The sequence below is a fragment of the Adiantum capillus-veneris genome, chromosome 2 (assembly GCF_014529385.1).
Source record: "Adiantum capillus-veneris isolate H3 chromosome 2, ASM1452938v2, whole genome shotgun sequence".
Taxonomy (NCBI): domain Eukaryota; kingdom Viridiplantae; phylum Streptophyta; class Polypodiopsida; order Polypodiales; family Pteridaceae; genus Adiantum; species Adiantum capillus-veneris.
The window spans coordinates 180,282,114-180,292,795 of record NC_140932.1 but is presented as its reverse complement, the minus strand read 5'-3'; the positions used below and the strand labels follow the sequence as shown (position 1 = coordinate 180,292,795).

General features: G+C 41.9%; 1 protein-coding gene across 1 annotated transcript; it reads left to right on the top strand.

Annotated features, from left to right (window-relative positions):
* Window positions 1-9,103: 9,103 nt before the first annotated feature.
* LOC147464170 (uncharacterized) lies at window positions 9,104-10,068 on the top strand. Its single transcript, XM_086482683.1, has one exon. It carries the CDS (start codon window positions 9,104-9,106, stop codon window positions 9,941-9,943), a length of 840 nt encoding a protein of 279 aa, XP_086338809.1. The 3' UTR covers window positions 9,944-10,068.
* The last annotated feature ends 614 nt before the right edge of the window (window positions 10,069-10,682 follow it).

The window sequence follows — 10,682 nt, the reverse complement described above, 5'->3', positions numbered from 1 at the left end:
ATTGGTTTTGCACTCAGATGTCAATATATTAACAGCAGTATGCCTTGCGCTATGGAATGTTAAGTCATTGCTAAATTGTTGTTTCTATCTCAATCGCCTGTTGCACAAAAGAGCTTTAAGAAGATATGGATAGATTATCACTGCCCGCCCTGGAGCAGCTTTCCTTCAAGGGAAAATGAGGGTTTGTGTTGGCTACAATACCAAACTGATGTTTGTCATCTACAGCCATCTGAACTTGATCCGATAGCTACTGCACACACTACAAGAGGTTGTGTGCTCTTGTGACGCTGTTAGCGACGGAAATACATTGGGTTTTTATAACCCCCGGCGTCGCTATAGCGTCGCTACGAGAGCGTCGCTATATGCGTCGCTACGAGAGCGTCGCTATATGCGTCGCTATAGGCGTCCCTATATGCGTCTCTATAAGCGTCGCTATATAGAGACACTCATAGCGACGGTTATAGCGACGTTTACACAGAAGTCTATAGCGACGCTTATAGCGACGCTCCAGAGCCATAAATAACGACGGTTATAGCGACGCCCGAGAGAATATTTTTTTGGTGATAGGGCATTGAATGCCCTGCCACCCATCAACCATATTGCACTGGATTCACTTTTTTAAAAAAAGTGCAAGGGTAGATAATAGACCCAAAATAGTCACCCACAAGACGCATTGTTTGCAAAATTGACAAGCGTAAAATTGACAATTGTACACATCATAGGCAAAATGAATTGATTGGCAAATGTAATAATGACAATTGTACAACATCATAGGCATAAAGAATTGATTGGCAAAATGAACTGCGGTGACAAATGTAATAATATACATGGTTCAAAAAGACCTATAAAATCCGTCTCATGATACATAAGCTATGAGAAACCTTAAACTAATGATATCTAGCTACGGCTAAATTGACGTCGTCTAGTCAGACGTCTCATCGCGTCCAAGCGGCGTATCTGTCGGATTCTGCAAAAAAAGACAATAAGACAGCTTTCAGTAAGTATAAACATATAACGACATTTATAAAACAATACAAAAAATAGAAAAGAGTAAACCCTAATACTAACCATGCCGCCGCGAGAACTGAGAATGTCCATCAGGGTGTTTAAGCCCTTCCTGCCTGCGTACTCGCGCTCGTACGGTGTGGGATCACGTCCTGTCATCGACCACTGTCAAAACATACAAAGATTTCATTATGTTAGAATTAAAAAACTCATAAACCCTAAACTATCGAACATAAAGAGCAATGCGAAAACACTTACAAAATCGGCCTCAAATGATGCCCATCCACCGCTCCCCAAGTGGTGCGAGCTCCCTGCCTCTACTCGCGCTCTCGCTGCATCCTTTTGTTGCTTCCACTTGTTGGGATTCTCGCGCGCTGCTTTCTTCGCATTCTTCCAATCTTCTTTGTCCAGCCAATCTGGCCTGTTCCACCCATGCTTGATTGCTTTTTGCACTTCGGAACCCTTGTGTTTGCAGTATTCGCGCATTCGAATCTTCATCAAGTCTTCATTGAAGCGTTGATCCCGTGTTGGAACGAGAAACTCATCATGAAGTATGCTGATGACTCTGTGTTTTATCACTTGGTACATCACTCCATTTGTTTAGTATGTAGTGTCTAAACAGCTGAGAGAAAAGACCACGCATGCGCGCGATCACCTTCTTGCCGTCATCATCCATGATGATGTCGCCGCTGAAGTCGACGGAGTAAGGCAAGCCCTCTAGCCGGTGTCATGAATAGAGAGGGGTTATTGTTGATTCATGGTTGGTATCTTGAACTGGTAATGGATTATGCTACTAAGTCTTGTTGTTCTCACTCCGATGGAAAAGCGTCCAACAATAATGCAAAAGTGAGGGCAGTAGGAGTGTTTATTTCATTTGTATGGCAACCTCGTTTATAGCTATATATGTGAGGTATGCCACCGTGCATGAGGGACATATTTCTAAATTGTGAGCAAAGATATTAATTTGCATGCTCCAATCTTTATACAATGCAGTAATGTTAAACCATGACCTAGAATGTGGACGATAAGCTAGTTTCAATTTGGTTGCAGTTTTCTTCCTAGCTTATTGATACTTGGACTATAATCTTCTAGGTCTTGAGAACTTCATGTTGACACCTAGTACGAAAGAAACGAGAACATATATAGTATGACATCAATTATTTTGACACCTAGTACGGTATCAATTATTTAGAGCTAAAGTAAAGATGCACAAGGTAAATTCACTACTGTGATACACCACATGCATTCACTACTGTAATACATCACATGCATTGGCTAGCACCCGCACGTAAAGAGTTGCATGTGTAACTAACATGTGCAGATGTTGATCGACATCAAGTATATAGGCTTGAAAACGAGATTTAAATAAACCAAAGCAAAGAAAGTAATGCAAAAAATTTTAAAACAAGCGAATACATAAAGCATGAATGAGCAACAATAATAGATGAGGTGCTTTACTAACCTGCAATGTTGTATTGCTGCTTTTCGATTGTCCAATCTATAGACCGATTTTTTAGTCGAGCTACAAATAAGCAATGTGAATAGTTAAACATATCGTCTTGCAATGAAACGTCATAGTCTGAAATTGCAAAGTATACAATACACGTCATGCAAAGGTGCCATACAAAAGTATGGTGGGGAGTTGGCACTGTGGTCTCTCCAAAAAATTATAAGAAACAGAATCCGTGCCCTGCCCCGTAGCATTTATGTGTTGCGCCAAGCAAACACATGCGTGTGGAAAATTGGATGCAGATAGATAACCTTGCAGTGTTGATGAGCTGGAGTCGCGCTTGTGCAATTGGATCTTGTAGTGTTGTGAATATATTTCCTCCCTGCCATACACAAAACACACAAATGTAAGTTTATATATGTTCTATGTCCTTTGATCAATATTACCTTCTGTGTGTGTGTGTGTGTGTGTGTGTGTGTGTGTGTGTGTGTGTGTGTGTGTGTGTTGTAAGCTGCTTCGATCATCAATTATGTCTTCTTGCCATAGAGATGGTATACTCAAGCTCGTCATCAACAACTGTAAAAGATCTATTGATGCCTTTGACAATGATCTCATTTTCAAGAGCAATAGATTTGTTTTCTATGTTGAGCGTCTGCTTTTGAACTTCCGTGAGTCCGGTGCTTTGAGTAGTAATGAGCAAAAAACAACTCTAAAGGTTCATCAATTTTGGGCCTCCAATAACCACTTTCCGCGTATAGGGGATGCAACATCCATCCATTAGAAGCTAATATCTCTAGTCAAAACATGCAACTTGAAGTCTCTTAAGGTGCGATCCCTCCAAAAGATGCAAAAGTCAATGCTTACGGCAGTGGTACTAGCTAGTAGTTCTGTTAACGATGCAATTGAGGTGGCTGCATGAAGCCTGCAAGAAATCTAGCCCTTTTTTGCATACAACCAGATTCCATATGTTTAGTGTCGTTGCCATCACCCCATGCGGCCAACTCTCGTTCTCAAGCCCTGGTGGCCTCCAATCCACAACACTCCAACCAGCCCCTCTGTCTAGACAACCCCCCTTGAATTTTTGCCGATGTAATGGATCTTATATGCTAAACCAATAAGAGATGCAAAGAAAGCTCACTCATCTCTACAAGAAAACCGAGATAAGATGCAGCATCATGAGGAATGTATTTGCAGAAGAGGACGCTTGGCACCCAACATATATGATATATTGAGTGTGTAACTAAATAAAATAATTTCTGAATCTTGAGGTTGCAAAATGTGTTCGAGAGTAGATAAACTCTGTACAATTCTTGACGTTGAAATTGGTTCTGCACTCAGATGTCAATATATTAACAGCAGTATGCCTTGCGCTATGGAATGTTAAGTCATTGCTGAATTGTTGTTGGTGATAATTGCACTCGATCTGTTCGGTATACTATAGTTTTTATATGGAGTTTCTATCTCAATCGCCTGTTGCACAAAAGACCTTTAAGAAGATATGGATAGATTATCACTGCCCAACCTGGAGTAGCTTTCCTTCAAGGGAAAATGAGGGTTTGTGTTGGCTACAATACCAAACTGATGTTTGTCATCTACAGCCATCTGAACTTGATCCAATAGCTACTTCACACCTGGACCTTCGCTCACAGGATTCGCCACCAAATCATGGTTATTAGCAAGAGAAGATCTTTACATGCCGCAATATTGACCATATTGTCTATAGAGTTTCCGCTATCCCACCTAGTTGTTGAATGGGTAGCAGTGAACTGCTTCTAGAGGCTAATAGGTGTTGACATATTGGAATGCATGTCTCCAAAAATGCCATTACTCCGAAGCCCGTGTTCGTCAGCTTCTCCAACATCAAATCTCTTTGTGTGGAAAAAAGAATCAGATTCTGCTTCTTCTCTTTGACTATTCTTTTGATCCTGATCGGCAGCGTAGGCACCTGCATGATTTACTACTTGACTTCCACTGTAATGTTGTTGCATCTCCTTGGAGCTAACATTAACCAACTCTTGAGGACACCATATTTTGCGTTGAATTGATCATGAAAGATGTTTTGTATTTTTTCTGCAGATCGTTCCGAACTGCTTGCCTCATTAAATTTTTACTTGGTGAGCCAAAGGAACTTTTTTCTCTATCTGGTCGTAGAATCGACCACGTGGCAGAGCTCAAATTAAAGTAAAAGGACAAGGTCATGAAAAGTTGTTAATAAAAAACATTTTCATGAAAATAAAAGCAGCAATGCATCAAAAGCAGATTCGCAGAGGCAGCAGTTCGAGAGCAGTTCCAAAAAGGCAGCAATTTGAAGATAGAGGTTCACAAAGGCGCAACAGTTCGGAGATGGATCCAAGTAGGCAATGCTATATATCGTGTGTTGTGCGAGCTTCTAGACTCTCACTGAGCACCCACTGTGCGACCTCTTGTTGTGTCCCCACCTGCTGACGGCCCTTGGCATCTTCCAACTGCGCGCTCAGAAAACACGTGACAGATAGCGTGAGTGGGGGAGAGAGTCTATAGGCCAAGCTCCTCCCTATTCATTCCAGCAGTACAAGGGTCGACAATGTCACTGTTATCCCCATCGACATATTGATTTGGCCTTCTTTTGCAGTGAAGCCTCAATACCTAATTATAAGCCTACCTACACCTTCCCCGCAGAGGGATCATAGCAGGTTTGTATGCAACAAGACCCAGTGGCCACCTGAACAGTATGTCCAGCTTCAACTACACCTTACTCAACTCGTTTCTGCAGGCGCACTAGTTATGATCAGCATTATGCCGCTCCAATTATAGCTCATGCAGATTCAACAACCTTGTGCCCTCGGCCATCCTTCAAAGTTCATGGAAATGATATGCAGCAGGTCCCATGCCTAATTCTCAAGATTCACACCAATTGTTTTCCACGCAGTTTGCCCATGCAGCATGCACAGCAAGCCAGGTAGAACCGGATTAAAGGAGTACCGGAGACCTTTCAAAGTCTGGTTATAATATTTCGCAGATCAAGCTGGAGGTTACTTCGGATGCTTGCAGACTGCATGATAAGCACTCTCAAAGATCAGATATTTCGTCCGATAACCAGGTTCAAAAGAATAGTCAAAGAGCAGAAGCGGAAGCTAATCCTTTTTTAATCCACATAATGAGATTTGATGCTAGAGAAGGCGAAGAACAAGGCCTGCGGAGTATTGGCATTTTTGGAGACAGGTATACCCCTATTAGCATCCAACAGCAGTTCAAACTGCTGACCATTCAACAACTGGGTGGGATAGCAAAACCTTTATAGACAATATGGTCACTATTGCTGCTTGTAAAGAGCTTCTCTTGCTAAACCACGTGTAGGCGGCAGCCAATGCGGGCGCAGTTGAGATTAGCAACAACAATATACTGCAGTGTTGCTCTTCAGCAATTGCATGCGAAGTAGGGAATGATGGTGGTGTGGGTTTGAACGCCCAATAGTTACTGCTTCGGAGCTCCCTTCTTGCCAATAACCACGATTCATTTCCATGTATGCAGTAGCTCTCGGATCAAGTTCAGATGGCTACAGATGGCAGACATCGGTTTGGTATGCTATTCCAGGGTGGTGTGTGAAAATCTATTCACATATTCTCAAAGGTCTTCTGTGCAGCAGGCGGTCAAGGTAGAAACTCCATAAAGCAGCTATAGTATACCGAACGGACCGAGTGAAATTATTGCCAACAACGACTTAACATTCCATAGTGGCGCAGGGCATGCGACTCTTAATATATTGTCTGAGTACGAAACCAATTTTAGCGTCAAGAAGACAAAGTTTTTCTATTGCTGAATGCATTTTGCAACCTCAAGATTCAAAAACTATTTTATTCAGGTATACACTCAATATATCATACATGCTGCGTGCCAAGCGGCCTCTTGTGCAAATACATTCCTCATAATGCTGCATCTTATCTCAGTTTTCTTGTAGAGATGAGACAACTTTGTTTGCATCTCTTACTAGCTTAGCATATAAGATCCATTACATCGAAAAAAATTTGAGGAGGGTTGGCTGGGATGCTGCGGATTGGAGGGCCACGAGGGCTTGAGAAGGAGAGTTGGCCGCATGGGGTGGTGCAGGCGGGTGACATCAATGGGACTGAACATATGAACATATGGACATATATATTGATCGAGACATATATTCACAACACTGCACGTTCCAATTACACAAGCGCAACTCCAGCTCAACAACACTGCAAGGTCCGTTATCTGCATCCAATTTTTCATGAGCATGCGTTTGCTTGGCGCAACACATAAACGCTACGGGGCAGGGCACAGCTTCTGTTTCTTATAATTTTTTGGAGAGACCACAGTGCCAACTCTCCACCATACCTTTGTATGGCACCTCTGTATGACGTGCACTGTATACTTTGCACTTTCAGTCTGTGATGTTTCATTGCAAGATGATATGTTTAACTATTCACATTGCCTTTTTGTAGCTTGACTCAAATATCGGCCTATATATTTGACAATCGAAAAGCAGCAATACAACATTACAGGTAAGTAAAGCACCTCATTTTTTGTTGTAGTTCATTCATGCATTATTTATTTTCTTGTTTTAGTATTTTTTGCATTACTGCCTTTGCTTCGGTTTATTTGGATCTTGTTTTCAAAAAAATACACCTCATGTCGATCGACATCTGCACATGTTAGTTACACACGCAACTCTTTGCAAACGATTGCTAGCCAATGCATCTCATGTATTACAATAGTGAATACACATGAAGAAGTGAATGCATGTGGTGTATCATAGTAGCGATTCACCTTGTGCATCTTTACTTAATTAAGCTCTAAATAATTGATATCATACAGCTAGGTGTCTAAATAATTGATGCCATTCTATATATGTCCTCGTTTCTCCAACACTAGGTGTCAGTATGAAGTTCTGAAGACCTAGAAGATTATGGTCCAAGCGTCAATAAGCTAGGGAGAAAACTGCAGCCAACTTGAAACTAGCTTGTCGTCCATATGCTAGGTCATGATTTGAAATTACGGTATTGTATAAAGATTGGAGCATGCTATATGACATCTTTGCTCACAATCTAGAAATATGTCCTTCCTACACGACGGCATACCTCACATATATAGAGATAACTGAGATCGACAAACAAATGAAATAGACACTCCTGCTGCCCCCACTTTTGTATTATTGTTGGGCGCTTTGTCATCAGAACGGCAACAACAAGACTTAGCAGCATTGCATCTACAGTCCATTACCAGTTCAAGATACCAATCATGAATCAATAGTATCCCCTCTCTATTCATGAGACCGATGAGAAATATTTGGACATGAAAGAGGCAGATATTATAATTATAGACGAGCTACTCATGTTAACCCAAATGACTTTTGACCTTATCGTAAGAAAAAATGTCAACGTAACAAGCAGTACATTGCAGATCCCTTCAGCAACAAATGTGTTCTCTTGCTCGGTGATCTTGCCCAACTATCCCAAGTTTGTAGTCACGCACGGGAGCTTTGTAACACATGCCATATCACGAGCTCGGTTCACTGGCTACATACAATTTTTTACAAGATGTCATGCTCTGTAAGGCATGCAAGAGACCCTAAATTGCTTCAGTTCTTGACCATTATTCGTGAAAGAAAACCAGCCGTAGATGAAATCAATTGTACCTTGGGTGCATGTATTATAGATGAAGCTCATGTGCAAGACTGCATCAACAATTCTACTACGATAACTAATCTCTACTCACAAATGAGACGTCCAACACTATAACAACCTTGCCTTGAATAAGTTGTACTATCAAACTGACATTGCAAAAGTTCAAATGAAGACGAACGCGGGTAACAATATAAATGTCCTTAGTAGTGGCTTCTAATGTCCTTCAGTACTGGCTTCTAGACCCTAAGTTCAATGAGATGGATTCGATTGCAATTGGCAGGTGCTGCATGATTATTCTATAGATGTTATATCGCAAGGCCCACCAAGCAAGACTAGTTAGATAGGCTATAAACATATCTGGAGGAATGCGACTAAAAGGCAACGGCCCATGGAACCATGACTTGCACTCCCCAATGCCTTTCCCTCGACATTGAGGTGTCTGCCACTAATCCCCTCACACACTCTGCTAAGAGCGCAAGCAACTGCTTCTTCTCCCTCTCCTGTTGCACTCTTTTTATACGCAATCTACGGCCCTCTCTCTGACAGCATCTCAAATTCTCCCCTTTTCATGTTGTTGGCCACAGAGGCAAAAGAAATGGAACGAGTAAACGTCAAAGTGGACACGAGGGCAGAAAAGTTTAGGAGGATCGATCACACCAAAGCTTATGATGGTTATCCTCAAGTAATCAAGCCAGCGGCTTCAGTGCTGCCAGGAGCGCCATATTGTAGGACACTCTCTGCGACTTGAATCTCAAGGCAGACAGAGCGCGAGGGGAACGTTCCACAGCAGCGGGGAGGGCTGAACTGAAAGAAAAAAACGCAGAAGCCTCTCTCTCTCTCTCTGTCTCTCTCGCCCAACTTGCGCCACTGCTTTCGTCAACCTGCGATCGACGGCGCGGTGTTTTTTTCCTTGTTACTGCTTTTCATTAAGCTTTTCACGGCGTCTTTTTTGGCCATTGAAGCGGTGCCACATGGTGGTTTGTGTGATGAGGTAGAAGAATAAGAGCCTTTGGTTCTAATGGTTGATGTTATGGAGAGTGGATCGCCTCAGATGGATTTCGACCTTCTGCGGAGTCTTCTTCATTATTCGAGAATGCAAATCCGTACTCTAATTGCGGATGATGATGTTACGGAGAGTGGATCAAGCCACACAAATATACATGTCAAAGACTCAACGCTTCTAATGGTTGATGTTACGGAGAGTGGATCGCTGCGGATGGATTTCGACCTTCTATGGAGTCTTCTTCGTTATTCGAGAATGCAAATTCGTACTCTAATGGAGAAGCTGTCACCAGTGGCTAGTTTTCATTACCTAAATAACAAAGAGATAACTGCAACAAATCTTGTTCTTTGCACTTTGCCCTTTTTGGATCGGATGTTGACTCGTGTTATTCAGCACACATATGGTGTATCACAAGAGGATTCAGGGAATGGTCAAGCAATAAAGATTGGAAACCTGTCCTATTTTCATAGATACTTTTCCAATGGTTTTTACAGGTACCTAGCTTTACTAGATGCACCTATCACAGAAGAAATTTGTTTTGTTTTGAGGACAACAGAGATCTTCTTCTTGCAAGAACGGTACATGTGCACAACAGAAGAGGCCAACGAGCTCCACATGCAAACGATCCGATATCCCTTGATTGCATTCAAGGTTCTGAAGGAAAGCCGAGATATTTGCTGCCACCTTTTCGACAAGGTGACTCTCCGAGCAAAGCATGCACAGAGGGCTGTCTTAGTAGACCTGCAAAAAGCTATAGTGGAGGGGTGTTTTAATGGTACTGTCACTGATCAGCTTTCACCTTTTCTTATCCTAGAAACCCAGAGGAGAATTAATGATATTGGATCCTTGATGTAATGTAGAAAGAGTTTATCAAAGAATATGTAAAGGACAACTCTAGTAGGTTGGAAGATATTGTAGATGTAAATACTTGATCCATGTATCAAGTAAATACGTCACTTATTTTTTTTGTGAAATTTTATTTAAACTCTCTAGGTTTTCTCAGTCTCCATAGTCTGTTTTAGTCTTAAAATGATGCTTGTTCTATAGTCTGGGCAATAATCAATATCTAATTCTTCTAAATGATTTTCTCATGTTAAATTGATCATTTAATATGGGGAAGTGCCAGGGGAGAAAAAGTAGAATATTGGTTAAGCTAGCAGACCGGCCACAGTAGGGATCCAAAGGAGAGAAAATAGGGATCCAAAGGGGGGGGCCATCTGTAAAAGATCCATGTGCAAAAATGGGCTTAAAAGACCCTAAGGTTCAGCCCATTAAGACTTCCAAAATGCTAAGGTTCCAAAATTCAAAGGTTGTGTCCAAAGGTCAAACATTGGGGGAATTGGATGCTTTGTGTGCATCCCAAAAGTCTTTGGCAATCCCTACATAGGAGGGGGCGAGCCTTGCAAGTAGGAGATGAGAGAGAAACTCACACACACACACACACACACACACACACAAGCTCCCTTTACACAAAGGGAATGAGGGACACATGTCAGCTCCCTAGCCTAGATGCCCACAAGGTGTACCCAATTCCTATTGGATGGCCTTGGAGGTGGACCAATGAGAATTAGGCTAGAGTAAATCTAGTTTAATT

Coding starts and splice junctions, on each gene's coding strand:
- LOC147464170 (XM_086482683.1), top strand. CDS start 9,104: ATGGTTGATGTTATGGAGAGTGGATCGCCTCAGATGGATTTCGACCTT.